This window comes from Rhyacophila brunnea, unplaced genomic scaffold, assembly GCF_057557595.1.
Source record: "Rhyacophila brunnea isolate RB1 unplaced genomic scaffold, BYU_Rbru_1.0 scaffold_1, whole genome shotgun sequence".
NCBI classification, from domain to species: Eukaryota; Metazoa; Arthropoda; class Insecta; order Trichoptera; family Rhyacophilidae; genus Rhyacophila; species Rhyacophila brunnea.
Window position 1 is genome coordinate 5,853,106 of NW_028232751.1, and position 22,540 is coordinate 5,875,645.

The 22,540-nt window shown below is 34.9% G+C and overlaps 1 protein-coding gene across 2 annotated transcripts in view; it reads right to left on the bottom strand.

The window, feature by feature from the left end:
• Window positions 1-22,540, bottom strand: part of trio (trio Rho guanine nucleotide exchange factor) — a 627,840-nt gene that overhangs the window by 444,855 nt on the left and 160,445 nt on the right. For both annotated transcript variants that reach the window (XM_085940798.1, XM_085940792.1), the window contains 3 exons: window positions 2,687-2,849; window positions 1,946-2,077; window positions 557-743 (listed from right to left, as the gene is read on the bottom strand). In XM_085940798.1, the coding sequence (XP_085796924.1) occupies window positions 557-743; window positions 1,946-2,077; window positions 2,687-2,849 (482 nt within the window). The remainder of the gene's footprint in view (window positions 1-556; window positions 744-1,945; window positions 2,078-2,686; window positions 2,850-22,540) is intronic.

Here is a 22,540-nt window from a genome sequence, read left to right on the forward strand (position 1 = left end):
AACGTCTAAGTTATTCATAATTCAATTAAAACAAAATATTGTATTATTCATTATGAATCGCGAGCGAGTGTATAAGAGCCGACAAAGGACAACAATTATAATAACACTTCTTCGGCCCCGTGCGCCTATGCCGATAAACAATATTATAGGCGAAGAGGTGTTTGTTGTGCGGCACGCTGTAAGATTTCTGGCGAGAATGCATCGCTTATCACACTTTGGCCACGATCGCTCCGATCCGCTTCTTTTGGTGGGCTATGTCGCTTGTGAATAATTATTCGTTGAATAAAAGAAACAGTTTATTAAAATATAATATTAAATTCACTGGAAAAGTTGCCAGTGCAGATAACGACGCTGCAAAAGAATTTATTTCCTCACATTTTGAAATTTCTTTACATTGCTCTACTTTTGTATTCTTGTTCAACATTCGTATACATTTTCAGGAATTTTTTATGTTTAAAAGTCGAGGACCATCTGTATAAGTAGAAGTAACCATGATAAAAAGATCTAAAACAATTAAATTGTGAGTACTACGATGGACGAATAAACATTGCTTTACCTAATTGAACACATTGTTCCAATTTGACTCTTTTCATCTCCGCCAGATCTTCAAGATCCATCTCTCGCTCATGTAGGAATTCCAAAAGCACCTGTACTCTGGTCTGTGCATTGTATTGAGAGTCTGCCATCACGCATACTCCCGACGATTCAAGAACACTAGCCAGTTCTTGGCCCTGCTGTAAAACCTGAAACATTAATTTTATTATAACATCAATAACTCATATTGAAATCATCAGACAGAAGCAGCCGCTGCGCTGTCAAAAGCTGAAAACTAAGCGAGTTCAAAGTTCTGATCCGTGATTATTCAACGAGAAGTGAAGGTGTCAGTAGGAGTTTCCAGGTGTGACAACCTTTGACAATGAATAGTTCAGCTGCAACATAATATCAGTTATCGGATCTTTAAATTGTCGAATTGATAACAAAATTGTAAAATATCATCAATCTCATAGATCAGGGGTAGTCAACCTTTTTATACCTACCGCCCACTTTTGTATCTCGGTTACTAGTAAAATTTTCCACAGTAATGTTGATTGATAAAGTAGGGAAGTAACTTCACTTTATAACATTTATAAAGCAGAGTTACAGCAAGTTAAAGCATATAATAATAATTACTTACCAAATACTTTATGTCAGACTTTCGCTAAGTTTGGCAGAATAAATCTTACTTTAGTTAAATCTATCTTTTTTTATACTTTGCATACATAGAAGCATTAAGTCTAATGAAATTACATTTAATTAATTAAATTATTAATGAGATCCGCAAACTTATGCGAGGGCGATACAAATAGTATATATACCTATCATGTAATGGTGTATTAGACCAATGCTGTATTCAAAACATTTTGCATCTGATTATTCTACTTTTCTTAAAATTTGTTAGATTGTGCATTGAATAAAGTTGATATTAGGTATCGATCCACTAGTATAAGTTGTCCGCTGAGTTGAGGGTGCCATGTCGTCGCTGTAGGATTGGTTTGTCGAATAGACCAAATGTCAAATGTTCAGGAGACGAAAAACAAATATCATTATCCTATATTTAAATACATAGAGGTATTTAAATTGTTGGTTTTACAGCATATGAATGCTGTTTTCATTACAAAGCAATTTAAAGAAAAAGATGGTTCTGGTCCATTTAGATGCTCATATCATTTTGCATTGAATGGTCGATTTCGACAAACGAATCATATAGCGACGATGTGCTAACATTTGACATATCATTGAATACTTTTTATACTGTGATGAGCTTAGTTCTAAATTTGAACACCTGACGATTTATGATGGTATATCTATATATTTGAACTTAAAGTTTTGATACGATACCGATACCGGGTATCAGTACTTTTTCTTTTGGCTATTGGTTTGGTTGGGGTTATAATGAATACTGTACCTGGAAAGTGGTGTTTTGCATTTGTGTGACGCTTTCATTATGAAGTCGAAGCAGTTGCTCCGCTTGCTGAATGTCTCTCGTCAGCTCGCTGTGCTGAAGTTCCTCCGCCCACATTTCCAGTTGAGAAGAAACCTGTCATAATCAATTGATAATATAGATACTCCACCTAATGTTTGGACACCACGGCATATTAATTGCCGTGAAAAGTATATATATACCAATTTCATTCAGAATAAAGGTGTTGCATCGAAATGGCGTACTGTGGTTATTGATCAAGTTCATTCTTATGAACAGGCATTACTGAAATTCAAGATAAAAGGTGGTTCCATTAATTGCCATCAATATCTGCAATTATTGGTAGTCTAGCAAGTTAGAAATTTATATTATTCAAACTGGCAATCAGCAGCGGCTCCTCCAAGTGCTACGCACTGCCTGCATTTTTGAAGACATCACTCAACTTTTCATTGTTATTCATATGTGTATCACTCACTTCGCGAAGTAGAACATGTAGCAGTATTATGAACAATACTCCGTTCATGAGCACAAAGCGATTGCGTCTAAATGGATTTTCAGTTTGCACAGGATTACAATGAGATTCTAATATTTACAATGGCCAAGATAAACAAAACCGTCAACTTTAACAAATATTTATAATTATTTTACTGATGTTAAATGTCCATTTTTTGGTGGAAAAACATTATGATTTGTAATCAATAGAAGGAAGATAGTGTTTATAGTGACCTCAAGAGCATCTCTCTCAAAGATCCTGAGTCGCAGACACAGGTCAAGGCGGAGCTTCCGTGCGGCCCAAAGCTCGTCCAGTTCGGCCCGTCGTTGACGCAGCCTCTCGAGGGCACCTTCTACTGCTGCCACCGATCCGCTGCTGTCCATGTCGCTAACTGACCTGTAATCAACAAAAAGTATAGTTGATAAGTATATATTTAATACAACTTTTTCCTATAGTGGGAATTAGTATCATCAAGAAGATCTGGACAAACTGAAAGTAAAAATCAGGAAAGATATACAGTAGGCGCTCGGTAATCCGGCACCCATATTTTTTCACCTATGCCGGATTGTCGGAAATGCCGGATTATTGGATTCCTATAGGAAATAATTCTATCACAGATTTGCACAGTAAAAATCTTTATTAGTTTATGTAAACATACGGCTCTGTGAAATGTGAAACCTGCCGGATTACAGAGCAGGAGAGCTGAGATGCAAAATGCCGGACTATTGGACGTGCCGGATTGGTGAACGCCGTATTACCGAGCGCTTACTGTACTCCCAGATGTACTGTCCAGATGGTGGACAATTGTAGACCAGGCCATGACCTGTAAAAGATTGTAGACTACAAGAAGGAAATATGTACATGAATATATATATATATATTATAATGCAATGTTGTAAAAATATAAGTAAAGCCTATTGTGTTTTATTCATTCTTTGACAAATTGTGGGATGAGATCTTTCTGCACAGCTACGATTCAGTTCAATTTATTAAAAAAAGCGCTTTCCAAGTTACCTCCATTTCTTGCACTGGACACTTGAGCTCTTCTTCAACTTATAAGTCCGACGATGATGCTTAATCATGGCGACTATTATTGTTGCACATTCAAAAAATATCAATCACTTTATTTATTGCGCAATCTGCACACTCGCGACACATGAAAAGAACACTGACATCGCAATATGGCGACTTTCAACAAGGGCACTTCGGTGGTTCGAGTCGGTCATAATCCCAACTCCAGTTTAATATCGTAATGCATTTTTTGAAATATCTTTAAGAATAACTGTAACATAATATTATGATAACTTTACTTTCATAAAAGTCAAGACACTCCAGGCATTTTCCGATCGTATTTTGTCTCTGGTGTGGCCCTGGACTAATATTTAACCCCCCCCCCCCTTTCCACGCCCCGGAAGATAATAAAAAGGGCATTTTCCAAAATGACTTTTTGCTTCATGATAGTGCATGTCTTCCACCACGGAAGTTTTGGCTGATGTTTGCAAAATTGATGATTTTTGCATGTCATAACGTTTGAACGCTACAGTGGTTTCAGCACATCTATTCTATTCTACACAAGACTGCTTTCGACCGCTACGGCAGCTATTTAGGGTAGGTTTGTATCGAAGTATTAGCACTTATTGTAACAATTACAATAAGCTAGCTGTCTAAACCAGTGGTCTTTAAACTGTGTTCCGCGGAACCTCTCTGGGATTCCGCGAGTCAAAAAAAAATTCGACAAATAGACTTAGACTTAGACAAATTGTGTAAAAAAATGAAATTATTTTAAGATATATTTTTCTAAGGATGTGATGGGGTTCCTCGAATAAAACTTATAATTCAAAGGGTTCCGTATGTCGACAAAGTTTGAAGACCACTGATTTAGAGGATGCACTGAAAATGCGGACCTCTACGCTGCAGCTTACAAGAAAAAGGAGACACAACACAGTCATTAAAAGTTTGACATTAAAAACTGTCAAAATAATAAATAGTTTTCGTTAGTTTTAAATATTTACTGTATCCGTATAATATGCGGTCGAGAAAAAACAAGAAAAAAATACATTTTTTTTCTTAAAAAATCCTTTGGAGCCCCCCCCCCCCCCAACTACCGCGTAAATTGAGGGATGACTGTATATGCATTGGTATGTATCTTTCTTATTAAATGCGGCCTTATTTGATGTTTCATGATGCTGTGTATCGTGCAATTAGCTTATTTGATGGCACCATAAAGGTTGATTTGTTTTTTATTAACTACATAATGTTTGTGGACGTATTAAATAGGCTAAATTTATAATTGTATAAATTATCATATTTCATTAATATTTACACATGCTGTCTTTTTATCGTTATTTGTAATTAAGATATTTTTATACATTTGTATTTATTATGTATTATGGCGCATTGGCCAGTAGCTGTAATGCCGTAATACTCTTTTTATAAATAAATAAATAAATGCGGCCTTCCGCTTCAGTACTATGGCAAATCCGACCCTGGACAATGCCCTAAGAGTTGATATGGAGAATAACAAGCGTGTGCTGTATACAAGTAGTGGCGAATTTTCTATGTTAGTGTGACATTTTTTTACGAAGCTGTCTACAGGACCAAGCTTCAAAGGTTTCGACTTTTGAGCTTTGAGAACAGATGTCTCCGTCGAATCGTAGTGCTAGGTAGGTACATTGGTACGATCGCGTTACAAACACTCGAGTGGACACAGCAGCAAAATAATCACGAAGAGGCGCTTCACGTGGTTGGGACACAGGTTTGCCATCATAGAGTGACACTCCATACCCTTGTAGCATAACTTCAAGGGTTCCGTCGCCGTGGCCAACCCCCCCTCACCGCAGCTCTCACATTTCAGGAGGCGCGAGATGTGACGATAAACCGAGAAAAGTGGCGCGACCCTGTGCTTGCCCTATGTCCCGACACTGGAGCGTGACCGAATGAAGTAAAGTAAATATAGTTTGCCTGTTGTACTCTCATATTACCGGCATATCATTGGAAACATTGCGATTTTTGAATGACTCATTTATGTAACATTGCTATCGAAACTACCCTCAACTACCTTCCTACTTGGCTTAAAATCTACCTTCAATCGAGATCAAACTTCGAACGGATAATAAATGTAAAGTCGTTGGAATTTGACAACATTTGAACATCAACTCAGCTCAACTCACCCATTAAAAGAATTTATGGCGAAATAAAGTATAATACTATGTAATAAATATTTTATAACACTGTCAACCTTTTCTACGTGTGTACACGGCTTAATACCACACGCGAATTTTCCTATATTATTTTTGTGTGACGATTTTCACACTGTCGTTTCCAATTTCGAAACCAATATCAAGCTAAGTAATTTCAAAAATTTTACGTGGCAAATCTCACGTATGACATAGGTACTACCTACTACTGCTTGCGGTTTTTGCGATTGTTCACGTAAACATTGTAATAATGATCGTTCAACCTGTGAAAAAATCGGTGTGTGTACTTATGTACGCGCGTTAGAAGTTATACTTCTTTGAAGTAACAAAACAAAAACAAAACTTGTGATAAACTAGATTCGTTAACTGGCTCTTAATTATCTTGTTAAATTACAAGAAAAAGGACCGCTTATTGGAACGCCGTTGGTTTATTTCTATTCACTTTAACTTATATTATTAAATTATATAATGGTTTCTTGTTGTTTTTACTTTCAAAGTACCAACTGTCACTCTGACGTTTAATCGTTTGTTTACGCAAGTTATTGCAAATGGCAGACAATAATAAATTCGCTGCCTAGGCAACGGAACAATTCTAAACTATAGTATTATACTGTATAATCGTCACGATTGCAGTATCATACTGTGGCGTAAAGGTAGTGCGTTCGGCTGATAACCGAACAATCGGTGGTTCGAATCCAATCGAGCCCTTTTTTTTCGAGCCAAAAAATAAATTATGTGTTACATGTCACACGCCAAAAATACACTCTGATCTGATTTCCCAAACGCGCCAAAAGAAGTACAACTTCAAAAACTTAATTTGTGCTAATACCACTAATGTATGACGTTCATTGCACAAAAGTGCGATGTATGCTAATGAACATAAATACATCCGAAATGCTAAATGACTTGCATCTAATTTAATCATTAATCTTAGTAACCTCATATTCTTCAATATCTCAGTGATTAATTAGGAAGTTAGTAATAATAATTTTGTGAATCTATCGAAGGAGACGGTCTTTCTCTCCACCACCCTGCTGCGAGCATTGAGAAAAAATAACATGGCAATAATAATTATAATCATAAAACTAATATTATTGATTCTTGGAAAATTATGAATAATCTGAGAATGAACGCTGAAACAATATTTTCTGACACCAAACGAAACATTACAAATTTGTATACATTGTGAGTTGTGACTATTGACCACTGTGATACTCACATTTCAATAAAACCACAATACGTCAAAGATAGTACAGATAATTTCCAATAACCACCCTCATTCTAATGTGGGTAGCCATCACGAAATTGACCTCCAAAAGCCTCACGAAGCACTAAGCAGTAGAACAACACAAGAACACTACACAAAATATTTAATCCTGCACCGCGATTTCCTAACTCTCGTCTCGTGTGGCACCAGACGAGATGACGTAATTGTGACGTCACGCTCGAGGCATGCCGACCGCGCACAGAATAACCATAGAAAATTTTATTATGATACACCTATATGTGTATGGTGACAATGAATAGCGCCGCTGTCTGACCACTCGCTATTTTCTCGAATGCTATTATCACTCCGGTAGTACGTCATAATGATGTCATATGACGTCATCTCGACCGGGAAGCTTGCACTCGCAAGTTCTAACATAGAGCCCCTGGCCATAAAGAAAATTAAAGATATAAATGGAGGCACCTAATTAGCCCCACATCAATGCAACTAACCCACCCAACCACCTTGTACGAAAAAGCAAGGGTATGGTTATTATTAAAAAAAAAAAATGTGGGTAGCCGGTAGAGCTAATTTTTCACTGCATACAATTGCAGTGTTGCCATCTTTTCAAACAGTCTTTCTAATAGTACAGGGCCTCCAAAATTATAGTTTTTGGGGGGAAAATATAGTACGCGTTGTCATCTGTTGAAAATGTGTAGGCTTTTTGTTTCTCAGAAAAAAAATAAAGGAGAATATTATGAGAAACCCCGACACCTATTTGTATTTAGGTAAGTACCTCTTACGAACAAAAATGCTCACCGAATAATTCAAGATATTTCATTTTAAACCAAAGTCAAGGGATTTTTTTTACGTTTTTCGAGCATTTTCTTTCCAAGTTCTCCAAATCGTCTTATATTATACCAATTTATCGAACGAAAATATCGAAATTTTAGTATTTTTTACATATTTCCCCGATATTCAAAATTACAGTATTTTGGACGTACTATACTTGTTTTATATCGTACATAGTACCAAAATTATAATACAAATACTATAATCAATTATAGCACGGTTGGCAACACTGTGTTACGTGTTCAAATCTCGGTTCTTTCCAACCCACATGTTGTTTTTTTCAATGGACCCAGAGCATTGGCTCAATAGGAATATGTTGAGAAACCTTTTCGTGAGGCGTACAAGTTTCACTTCGGTTTGTCGAAAGATTGTAAAGTGTGTAATGGCGAAGTCGTTTTACGTTTTAAGTGCTGCGTCCATTACTAACTCAGTGGTTTATTGACACCCAATAAAGCGATTACAGTTTAAATGAATATTTGCTGTAATGCAAGGCCTTCACCTAGAGGTAATTACGCGTGCAATGAACGGCTCAAGTTTTTATAGTCCGTGAGAAAGTTTCTACAATAGATTAATAACAATAACAATTTAAGCGTTCTTTGAAACGTGATTTTACGTGTTTTTTATTAGGCACGGTTCAAATAGTTAGGACCACAGAACAGATAATAAATAGAATACCGATAAGCTATATTCATTACGCCGCATCTTGATGCAGAGTTTTGAATGTGTGAGTGTCCTACGAAAATGAAGCACGCAGTATGCACGTGCAATAGTGTGTGTAATACACCAACATTAAATGAGCGTAAATGCATAAACCGAGAGCAGTTTTTAGTATTCGACGTAAAACGTATTCTTAACACGTGTGTAAGTTTAACCCGGATTCTTCCATACTCGAGTCGGTTACCTGCGTCGCCTTACCCGTTATGTATTTCAGTTCCCATTATTTCTGAGTTCCCTGGTTAGGACTATAGAAATAGGTTTTCATACGAACTATCGAAAGCGATTTTAGTAGGTGTGTTGTATTTGGATGTGAGCTGTCATCGTGTTCTTCCTTCCTTCCCCAACCTGTTGCTAGGGTTGCCAACCATCCCGGATTGGCCGAGTTTCAAGAGAATGAAAGGCGAGCATACCTTAAAGAAAGTCAGTCGGAAAATACTCGTTTGAGAAGCTGTCTAAAGGAAAATAATTATATAAGTACTTACATAAAAACAAAGATGTCGGAAGATTTTTTTTCTGGACACACTCTAAAACAAGTTTATGGGAAACCTCGTGACTCCAGGCCTGCGATTTCCTAACTATCGACTCGTGTGTCACCCGACGACATGACGTAATTGTGACGTAAGCCAATACACGGTCGAGGCAAGCCGCCCAACGCACACGGCTCACCATAGATATTATTATGCTGAAACACCTATTTGTGTATGGGGACAATGGATAACGCCAGTGTTTGAGTAGCGTTAATTTCTCGAATGCTATTATCACTCCGGTAGTACGTCACAATGATGTCATATGACGTCATGTCGACCGGGAAACTTCAACTCGCATGTTATAACATATGGCCCCAGATAATGGACCCATACTCAAGAATACTCCGTACTAACGACATAATATAGAGTGTACCTAAAACAGTTGGATTCTTGAATGGCTTGGCTTGCCTCATGACTATAGCTACACTTGAATATAGGCTACACAAAAATACTGGACGTGTTACCGCGCATGCGCACATGACACCCAAGTTACAACTATTGCTTGAAAAGTCATACGTTGCTGAACTTTTTTAATCCATGCGTGCAGTGTTGCAACTTGGACGACAATAAGTGATTACATTTCCATTTTATGTATTGTTATTGTCGCGACAATACATACTGCCATCAGTATATCCATGTATGTGTAAACGGGCTATTATAATTTCCCATTAAATAGTTTTTATTCAATATCATGTGATTTAATATGAACACAACAAACTGTCTGGTTAAAATGTTTACTTTCAATCAAAAAAAATATTTTGACAGCTACAGAATGGGTCCACATCCGCAGAGTTTTGGCGCGAAACATTGTCTATGGCCTTCAATAATTGTATGCATGCGTGTCTAGTAATAATAATATGTACATAGCGTCTACCTGTGAGATATAATAAGTATTATAATTCGTAACTATACCAGATACCTGAATACCTAAGTCAGTCTTGAAAGTTTTCTGCTTTAGCAACTTCACTAAAAAATCGAGTACTTCCGTTCACTTACTTCATTGCCATTGCCTATCACTGAGGAAGATGCTTATTTTATTTATTGCCTCTCTAATATGGGAAAGTTATTAATCTTGCATGTTATCCATCAATCATAAATGGCAACATTGGCCTATGTTAATAATTATTCACTAAATAAATAACGGGCTATTATTATATTGTAGGTTTATATGTTTTTGTAAATACTTATTAAACTTTTTTTTTTTAATCACTTAAGACAGTGGTTTTAAACTTGTCCGTCCGACGCTCAAAAAAAAATACAAATTAGAGGGATGGGATGTGTTTGGTTTCTCGCGGACACTTTTCAACCGCGTTTGTATTAACAGATTTTGTTTGTACGAGAAATGGATGTTAGCCACTCGTTCAACCTATCAGGCCCATACTCTGACATACTCGACATTATAAGCCTGGCGCGTAACCGCTCGACCATCGTGGACGTATTCTTAGAATCAAACAAAACATAGCTTCCCAGTGACATACCTCAGCAAAGTACCCCTTCCCTAGTTATTTTTTGTCTAAAGTCATTAAGTAGGTATGACTACCTACTTCTACATAATTATAGGTATCGTTATTTTTAACAGATACATAAGTAGAAAGATATTTACCATTCTGATATATTATATCGATTGTCAGTAGGTACCTACCGCAGGCAAAAAAATGTTGACTTCGGAATCTACTCTCAAAAGTTATACCTATGTATTATACTCACACACCCTCATAATCTTACGTAAAGTTTCCACAGCTATCCTCAATTCTCTCAGATTTTGAATCCATGTGGTCATGTGTACTTCTCTATTTATTATTTTTGTGTTTTCGAGAGAAGTTGCTAAGGTGAGATATATTCTGTTCAAAAATGACTCTATATGGTGAGAGGATGCATTGAAGGTGACAAATCAGTACAACAATGGGATATAATATCATTGTAATCGTGAAAACCTGCGGTGCCCCACGGTGCCGCGCTGCACAGTTTGAATACCACTGGGTTAAGACATTATTAACTATTTTACAAACGAATGTCAAATCATTATTTAAATTTAATATATTTTCTGTCACTGGTGTATATTATTATATTATACTTACTGATAAACCAGCAATAATAAAATTGACACTTTGGAAACCAACATTGTTCGTGCTATTCATGATATAAGATACTGGCCCTGTGCTCGAAAAAGTGGCCCAAAATTGAATATCCACGGTCCATTCCACTTCGTCAAGAACAGTCGCGGTGGCCATACTCCCGGAATCATTGAAGTGATATTGATAGGTATATCGAAAATATTTTTTCTATCGGGCTTAGAAAAACAGCTTTATTATTAAGTACAATCATCAGGGGGCCTAGGACCAGCAAACGAATATTTTTCACTCACAATTTCAAACACTTAAATCAACACGATGATAAAGAAATTATAAAACATCGGTTTTATAAAGAATTTCGTGCTTTATCATCCATCACATATAGTTATTATTAACTATATACACGTTATTATTAAAGAATCTTGTGCTAATCGTCTTTGTAAAAAAAAGAAATAGTGGGTAATATTGAACGTAATATTGAACAGAATTTGTTTATTTGTTATTTGCATTCAGTGCCACAGCCAATGTATACACTAGACAAGTTGTGTTTTAAAAAAAATACAGTAAAAAACAGTTGAATATCGAGGTTCTTAATATTGTGAGGCCATGGCCGCCTGGATTTCGTTAATATATAGGTATAGTTAAAAAATAAAACGCCAAAATTTGACACCTGAAAAAAATACCTAAAAAATGTAAGAAAAGAACACCCAAATTACGATTCAGCAAATCGGTGTTTCTAAACATTGTTTGACTTATGGATTCATAGTTTTCTATAGACCTCCCACAATAATTGTTAATAACTAGAGACCAGATTATATGCAACATAAAAAGCCTGAAATATGCGTGAAAATATGCATGGAAAGTGTCAAAATATGCAAGATTAAATATTAAAAAAGAGATTTTTTCATTTTTTTCACGTTCCCCATTAAGTTAGAGGCACGGGAGGGCATCGGGAAAGGCTTATTTGGCAGTTTTTCTTTATAGGCCTTATTGCGAGCAGGTGCATTAAGAAACACTTTCTTTGTTGATGAAATCATTTTATTTACATTCCCAAAAGTGTATCATACGTAAATATAGCGAAAATTTGCATCATCACTAAATTTTAGGTAAAATATGCAATAACCGGTGAGAATGGGCTGAATATGCAATTGCATATGCAAATATGCAGATGTATATAATCCTGTCTCTATTAATAACATATTTATTATATACGTAGGTACTTATAGATTCGTTTTTCAAAACAACATATTAAATTAACTGGTGTTTACTTTATTTAGTGTGATCCTTGTGTAACTAGCAAGTTTTTTAATCTATGCTTACAATGTAACACATGGCCCTCACAAAGGGAGGGGGCTGACAGGGCTCTAGCCTGGGGCCCGGCGTGGCGGACCGACCACACATCACAAAATTGCACTAATAGTAAAAAATGTCGCCTGCAGCGCTATTTCACAAATATGTTGACATTCCAAAATATGTACTTGTCAGATGCAATTTTCGATTACGTATTGTTTGTCGATACTCGACTACTCCAAAATTCAAGTGGTTGTATTAAAATACAAAGAATCGCTATAAAATACCCTAAATAACACTATTTTTATTACACAACTGTAGATCGTCACACTGAAGATTCCAACCTGGGGGCCCGCTTCAAGATGTGGGGGCCATGATGTAACATGATACAACGAAGATCGCATCTATCCACGATACCAAGAGCATGGCCACCACAACCTATAGCGGACCCCAGGCCAGGATCTTTGGCATGCCTCCATATCTATCGCCAAGGTTAAGGGCAGTGCGATGCTTTACAGAAGCGTTCCCCGAATTCTACAAGCGAATTATCATTTAAATATCAATCATTATATTATATCAAATTGCATTGCACCACCGCATATTTTAAAATGTTAATATTAATTACCTAAGTAAAATAGCACCGCAGTCAACTTTTTTTAAATATTAGAGCAAGTTTGTGGTGGGGTTTATCTCACTTAGCTGGTCGACCTGCCACGCCGGACCCCTTGCCCTAGGCTAGAGTATTGTAAGCTTCCCCCTGATGGGGGCCATAATCAAGAGATTGATATATTATTATATTGGAGGCAGGCGAATAACCTGACTAACCCCAAATTCACCAAGATAAAATTTACGTAATGCAATAAATATAAATTTGCCATATTACACCAGAGCTATAAAAATGTATCCGCAGCTGACGACAAGCAAATTTCGCTTTCCAAATTTTCATGATCAAATATATTATTATTGTAATTAATTAGAAAAAAATATTTTTATTCATATTGGCGTAACAATTAACTTATTGAATTTTAATAGATTTTGAATCATTAATATTTTATTATGGCTACCCACTCCTCCCACAGATTGCCCTGGATCATCAAAACTTGATTTTTGAATTGTGATTTTCTAAATGTTCCGAACCCCAAAGAGCTGTTGAGGAACACTAAAGAAGAGAACAATAACCATAACATCAATAAAATGAGTATTTTTTTAAAATTCACTATCGCGCAAATAAAATACGTAGACTTCCAAGTACTTACTTAAGTAAGAAAAAAATCGGTGTATGTACTTATGTACGCGCGTTAGAAGTTATACTTCTTTGGCGTAACAAAACAAAAACAAAACTTGTGATAACCTAGATTCTTCGACTAGCTCTCAATTATCTTGTTAAATTATACACTCAAGAAAAGGGAGCCGCTCATTGGAGCGCCGTTGGTTTATTTCTATACACTTTAACTTATATTACTAAATTATACAATTATTTCTCGCTGTTTTTATTTTTAAAGTAACTGTCACTGTAACTGTTACATGTCACGTAAGGAATTGAAAATGGCCGACAGTAATAAATTCGTTGACTAGACAACGGAACAATTCTACTATCAAACTTGCGTTTGTATACAGCTGACTGATTCACAGCTAACGTAATACTGTCGCGCACTTTCGTAACTCTCAATTTCACCCTCTACCAAACGCCCCAAAAGAAATTATAACTTCAATAAAAATCATATCAGCAATATTACAAAATTATGGTTTTAAGGCGCTCTACCTACCAGAGGCACCTAGCGGAATATACGAAGCTTGCAATTTGAGACATTTTTTTGATAGTTTACTGTATTATTAATAAATAAATAATGTATATGAAAACATTATAAAGAAAAATATTTTACCACGTTTTTCTTATCTCGTATTATTGTTTGTCCGGTGGTTGTTTATCCAGTACAAATCTTGCAATCGATTTTTAACTAACTTTCCGACTAGCTAGACATTTGAAACTTTTAGAATATATCAGAACACGATGCCAATGCATTTTTTAAATACTTTTAGCCATTTTTAAGTAGAATTGAATTCATTTTCAGTTAATTCTGTTTTGTATGAAAAGTTATTTCGGAAGAAATCCGTAATCCAATCCACTATTATTGGTTGCTAAGGGGGTGGTCCTAGCAACAAAATTATTAATATATACGTGCGTTACTATGGAAATCAAAATGACATTTCAATATTCTATATTTGTTTGTTTGTTTCAAAATAGCAAAAAAATGATTTGTTGACAATTATTGCCTTATTTGTCCTAAATTATTGAATTGTCAAGTTTATATGATTTAACATAAAATTTAAAAACGTGGTAGGTATATAAAAAGTTCTTTTTATCTTGTAATTATTTTATTTTAAGTCATAGATAAACTTACAATTATTGTAAAAAAATATTATAAATGTGAATTTGTCAAAGGACCCCACCTTATTATTAGATACTTACATATATTTTATGGTCATATTTATTATTAAAATTTAGTTTATTAAGTTTTCTATGTTTTGTGGTACTTAGAGATTTTTGAATAATTCATAGTTTTAATATTTTTTATATTTATTTTAAAAAACATCGATTTTTATAAAAAAAATATAAATGTGTATAACTTGAAATCCTTTTTATTTATATGAAATCTTAGTTAGTTATAGTCCCAATATTGAAGCTCGATTTGATATAAATTCACTGTGACCTATGCAAAATTCAGCAAAGATGAAACAAAATATAATATGTACTTGTTATGAAAGTAAGCAGGTTCAATGGATAGATGATAAGATAAGTATGATGCTCATAGTCAAGTTTGCTATGCGAATGTAGGTACGAGCATTCGAAAGCGGATTAGGCAGGTCGGCCGCAGCTCGTAAATGAATTATTCTTTCCGAGACACAAATAATAAGTAATAACGACTCGAGTTGGTAGTGGCATGGTTCATTTGGAACACGACCATCTTCATACCGACAAAGTATCACATCGTTCCTGTGTAGACATTAAATTCAACCTGGCTTACTTGCTTGCGGTATTTTCGTGGTAAAATTTGAAATACAACAATGGCCTTATATCTAATTTAACGATAACGGCAAATGGCATAACGTTAATTTAATTCGCGTTTAAATTACTGTGTGCCCAGCTAATTTTTAACCATTTAATGATAGTACTACTAATAATATGTCGCACTTATTTTTTATTCCCATAAAATACACGTCTAAATGAACCGCATTGTGAATTTACATAAAACATCAGTGGAGATTATAATATAATATTGTGTTATGATTATGAATACAAAATCATATACCAGTGGTATTCAAAGCATGATTCGAGACAATCTCAATTCAATGTGCTGACGACACGATCACAACCAGAAAACTCAGAAATAATGGGAACTGAAATACATAACGGGTAAGGCGATAGCAGGTAACCGTCTTGGGTAAGGAAGAATCCGGGTTAAACTTACACACGTGTCAAGAATACGCTGTACGTCTAATATTGAAAACTGCTCTCGGTTTATGCATGTACGATCATTTAATGTTGGTGTATTACACACACTATTGCACGTGCATAATGCGTGCTTCATTTTCGTAGGACACTCACACATTCAAAACCCGGCATCAATACGCGGCGCATTGAATATAGCCTATCGGTATTCTATTTATCATCTGTTCTGTGATCACAATTGATTCGTATGCTCGGGGGTTTTTTTTCAAGCAACAATAAAATGTAAACTATTCTTTTATCGCTACGGGGACCATTTTGAAAAAATGCAATGTTACATATTATTGACAACGTCATCAACGATGTCAACACCTGGTAAGGAAATAGCATTAGAAAAAAAAACTGTAATGTTTGAGTTTATCTACGTAACTCGAACGGGTCTAGGTTGATTCGGCGCCGGGACAACTTGGTGCCACGCAATCGAATGAAATTCGAAAATAAATAGACGTTCAAGAATGAATGTCATTGAATAATGAAATTCGCGAGACGCACGGGTACAGCAGGCCTATGTTATAACTGGTGATATAAAGTCACCCGACGACATGACGTAGGTAATTGTGACGAAAGCCAATACACGCTCGAGGCAAGCCGCCCAACACACACTGCTCACAATAGATATTATTACGCTGAAACACCTATTTGTGTATGGGCAGAGGCGGCTCTACCTTAAGGGTTCGTAGGGACCATCCCCGCATCGTTATCATGTCAAAAATACATGTCCGATATTTTTATCATTATCATAATATACATATTTAATTACATGATTAAATGAACTCCAATGATTATAAATTATGTAAATGATGATTACGCGGTATAAAAACAATTAATTAATTAAATACGCCCTATTTCACGGTGACACCTATGTACAAATTAAGAAAGCTATGGCGTCTATTTTTTGACGACCGGGGTCACTCAGGCCCATCTTTACGTGTATTATTATCTATGGTCCCGTCCCATCGCCCTGGTAAAAATCTCGTTCTAGAAAGGATGTGGATGCATTAGCGTTAGCGTACGCATACTGGGGAGCAAATCAAATAAGCCCGTAAATGAGTAAAAAAGCTCGTCTGTAATAATTATTACTTATTATTAATTAAGTTAATATTTTTAAGCACGCTTTTTAGATGTGATGAAGTAACGACTCAGATAATCATATTATTTATTCTGAAAACTTACTAATTTCCACATTAATAAAATAACTATTATTATTTTTTTAAATTCACTTATTTAAAAAAGACATGTTGAGTACATAACAAATTATTAATTCAGGACGTTCACAACATGACATTTAGAATAAAAATTACAAGTAATCAGTTAGAGAAAAAACAAGTAGAGAAAAAAAAGCAAATCAAAAAATAGTTTTATACAAAAGAAATAAAATAAAATAAAACAACAATACTTAATATGTAGCTTTGTACATAATGTATAACATGAGAAAGTATGTAGGTATGTATATTTAATAATTAATGGCTAAATCCCACCACCAATAAAGTCACCGAACCGTCACTGTAGTATGGGGACAATTAATAACGCCAGTATTTGACCAGCGTTATTTTCTCGAATGCTATTATCACTCCGGTAGTACGTCACAATGATGTCGTATGACGTCATGTCGACCGGGCGACTACAACTCGCAAGTTCTAACATAAGGCCCCAGGCGATATAATATTCAAAAGTTGCAAATATTTTCAGTTGTCATGCATATACAGTGTTATAATGCCAAGTTGATTTCAGCTAAACAAACATAAATGAAAGAAATAACACATGCATTGTATTGAATTTTATATTTTGTTTTGTTGGGTAATACAGTATAAACGTAGAGGTAGGTAGTTACCGTACAGTAAAATATATTGTGTTCCTCAGTTTGTAGGATGTTATTTCCTTCGTAATAAATAATGAGGCTCAATATGAATCTTTTTAGTAGGTTAATTTTTGAATTCAGTAAGATTATCTTCAGCTTGCTTTGATTCTAACATTTTTTTTTTAAATGTGTGTAGAATAGAGAACGCCGCACGCCGGCCGACACGATGGGCGCCGCATGACGAAATAGTTTGAAAGCCACTGACCTAATAAATAAATAACAACGCCATCAAAGTGAGAGAAAATATTTTTTTTTTGTAGAGCCTAGATTGACTGTATTAGTTTGTTTGCAGTGGTGGGTAGATCATAAATAAAAATTCGCAATAATTATGACTAATTACCACAATACATACTTTGTTGCTATTTATTATGGTGTGGAGAACGAATTCTTCAACAAATTAATATCGAAGTATCATAAATTCATAATATTATTAAACGTAGCTTTAAAGTAGGTCCTACGCGCAAATTTTGTCTGTCTGAATATTTACTCAAAGTAGGGAATCCAATACCGAGCCAAAATTCTGATCCCGGGATTGGCATTTTTTTCCATTGTTAATATAAAATTTTTATATTTACAAATAACATTGATAAAATCGGTCAAAAATAAATCTAGTATAATTTATACTATTTAAGACATTTATTATTAATATTGTATTCGTTCAATCTTGGAAATACACAAGTTTAATGGAGTAAATAATATTGTAATATAAATAATAATGTGAATTTAATATGAGATTGCTGTTTCTGATAGTAAACTTTAATGAATGGGTTAGCGAGATTTAAAATAGTAAAGCAAATCATGGTGTACTTATGGACTTTCCGCTTCTTAATCTAATTAGTCAGCCAAAATAAATATGAAACTGCCGTAAAACGTATGAGATCATGGTGGATTACTTTGTTAATAGTGCTAAGCATTGTTTATTTTTCAATCTTTCTAATTTTTATTAATTTATGTGAAAAAATAAAATGAATCGGCAACTTACACATGGGTAGGTATAAATCAAACTTTATTGAAACTCAGTTTATTTCTAATGTAGCTATTTGTTATTAAAAGTATTTTTTTCTGTTATATTTTCGTTTTTATTTTATTTTCCATAAAAATTGATAAAAAAATCTATCCCGAAAGCTTCGGGATTATGTTTATCAATCCCGGGATTCATAGGTATCGAAAATAGCTCGGGATCCCGGGATTGGAATCCCTACTCATAAGTTATTATAAGGCAGTTCTTCAATTATTACTTATTTTATTAGGTACAAGCAGCGAATACTGTGACACTACTCCATAAATTGCTAACCTGTTCTTAGGTTAATGAACTTTTCATAATTAATAATGTCAAAAAATCAAACACAACATTCCATTGTTACTAAATTTAAAAAAAAAAAACATGTATCTACAATAGCTATATTATTGTAAAGGTACTTAAAAAAACGTATATATTTATATTTTTTGATGTGGACAATTAATAGCTGGTGTCCCACAGAACAGATTAATAATTAATAGAATTCAAATAGACTACAATACACTACATTTTGAAGCAGGGTTTTGATTGCGGTAGTGTCCTACGAAAATGAAACACGTTATATACGTGCAATAGTGTATGTTACAACTTTCAAAATACGCCAATATTGAATGAGCGTCAGTGCATAAACCGAGAGCAGTTGTCAACACGAAAGACAAGCTTAGAATGACGCATTCTAGACAAGTGTTTCAGTTTATCCCATATTATTCTTCCACACTCGAGATCCGTTGCCGGTTACTCCACAGTCCACACCCGCTATGGAGTGTCCACACTGGCAACCTCGTTAGATTTTTACGATAATTATCGCTGCCAGTAACTTGTTGCCAGTGTTCTGTGTTCCCTGAAGTGTCTACTAATTATTACATAACAACAGTCGATTGTATCAAGATCTCCTTTTATAATTATGCAGGTACATATTTTTTTAACAGTTGAATAAATTTTTGTACTTACCTATAAATAAAGGTAAGGTAAGTGAGCGTTTTTTTAAATACATCCATACAGACGCCCTTCAAAATTTTAATTCACTGTGCGACTGACATAGTTTGAAATCATAGACATACACATACTTGGACACAGTAGTACACACTCGATATTTAAATGGACACGTTTACAGAATACGTCAATGGCATAAACACGATTTTGCAATATGCACCGTTGTTGCAATTCATTTTTAACCACATACAATATGCCATCTGGATTTTGTTCAAGCATATTCAATATGAATATAATATTAAGTACCTATAAGACTATTGATATCATATTTTGTATTACATTTTTTGTATGAGCATTTATAATAAATGTTTATGGACGTTTACAGGGGTGTTTTCAAATACAGTATCCAAGTAATACGTCAATGTTTGAACAATGTACCTATATCCAAAGACCTATACTTATAGGTACTCATGTTCCTCGAGCCACAGTGCCCTAAGTACAATTTTTTACTTTTACTAATTCTAGTTTTTATTGATATGGGGCTATTAAAACGTCAATTCTATCTAATATCATACTTTATTATTTGACAGATCTGAAACATGACGTCTCGCGCAATGATGTGATCATAGCCGAACATAGTGACCATAGAATAAGGATTATGGATTATTATTTTGCTTGGTGAAAAATATTATTTCGCATTGTGAATTGTACATACCTACTCCTTTTTATATGTGATTAGCTGTGGAAACTAAGCTTAATATTTTTAAGTGTGGTAGGTACGTTACTTTTGTTTGGTATTACATAATTATTTAGTTTATGTGAAAACTATTTTCTTACTGTTTGAATATTTTTGGTTGATGTGAATTTTTAGTAACGCGGTGTGCGATTATTTTATTTTGTTACGCCAAAGAAGTATAACTTCCAACGCGCGTACATAACGCACCTGGATATATTAGGGTTTAAAGTCTTCGTTTTGTTAGGAGAAATAGATTTTCTAAAAAAAAACATAATATTTGGTTTATATATATATGGCCAACATTATATTGCATGTTCTTTCAGTTACTTCACTTTTACATGATCAGGTTCACGAATTCTGCAGTTGTTTTGCATTTAATCTCGAAATTGAAAAATTTGCAGATACGTTGGTTTTACACTCACGGTGCGATAAGTACACACACCGATATTTGTAAATATTGGTTGAAGTCAGACCTAATTTGTAGTATGTACAATATAGTGTAAATAACAGGTCTGAGTAAGTAAGTAAGTAGATTCACCTTATTTAATAATTATACTGATCACTCTCACTCGATTGAAAAACTAAGCACGATCGCTAAAGAAAGTGAAATGTAATGAAATGACCATCCGCCGGTTGACAGTAAGTAGTCGAAGTATTCCGACGAGAGGTCATCGAATGACGCTGCATCAGCGTTTTCCGAGCTCCGTCAACTCTCGATTGTGAATACTCCACCGATTAATGCAAGTTTTTTTTATTTTTAATAAACTTTCATTTTAATTTAAAATTAATTACATGTTCGATTAATTAATTTCAGAAATCCAAAGAAATGCATTCGCTGTTTTGGATACTCTTGAGATAAAGACTGAGGTATATACAGTGACGTCCCTAGACAAAATGCCGCCCCTAGGCAGCGCCAAACTGCCGCCCCATTTTTTCATCATCCTTTCATGACTCCAATATCTAAAAAATATATTGATTGGATCCATTACCATCAAAATATATACCTACCACTAAAACGTACAAAATTAAATTTATAAATATTTTTTTCCCTAAAGTGGAAATTTTGTGACATTGGTAATACAGTGCCTTCTTACATGTAATTTTTGCGATAGATTATTTTGCTGTCTTGAGGAATTAAGGGCGATCCGTGTCGATTTTCTTCTTCACAAAACTTGGCAATATTTGTAATCATATTTTTAGCCTGATACCGCAAAGCTTTAGACATTATTAAATCGATAATTGATATTATAATGACGGCGCGACGATTCGATACAGCCTAAAATCGTGGAGCAGAAGCGGTAGAAGGGACGCTCTGTAAGACGGGGGTGCGGTGCATCTTTAGTTTCGACGGCAACTTCCGTGCGCACTGGTTAATCCAATTATTCGCAAATCTGCACGTGTCGTCTGTAGTCACCAAGGACGTCAAAGGGCAACGGAGGTAAACTAGACATCGCGAAACCGACAAAAAAATTACAGACCTGTTATATATTTTATGTTAATTAATATATTCTGTTTCCAACCAGTGAGCTGAATTTTTAATTAAAGATATTTTCGTTGTCAGGTACTCAGTTTAGGTAGCTATTTCTATAAACACGAAAAGAATCTCCTCATTTGCCGCCCTTCGAGTAACTGCCGCCCCCAAGCGACGCTCAATGTGCCTACCCCTACGGGGCGTCACTGAGTATATACTAGGAGACATCTAGGATTAGGGATTAAAATACATAATGTAAATATTATTAATACTGGTATTACGGTATCAACCTATTAGGTCGAATAGGTTGAGCAAGTGACTAACATCCATTTCTCGTAAAAACAAAAACCTATTAATACAAAACTTCACTATGACGAAGCACATATTATGATCTTCTGAGGAGAATATATGGTTTAAAAAATCGGTACTTATTCCTTATTGAATACTGGTATTCGTAAAAACATAGAAAACTCATTCGTATCAATAAATAAACGTAGCTATAAAAATCTCTTTAAACATTGATATGGTATAGGAAAAGTATCTAAGTACCTACATAATATTCTTTTGACCTTTAAAATATGTATAGTGTACTGTAACTGAGAATGGGACAACTGGGCGCCAGGACAATTGCGCACCGCACCGTCGAATAAAATAAATAGACGTTCGCCACGATTTTATACAGAAAGTAGATGAGGAATTTT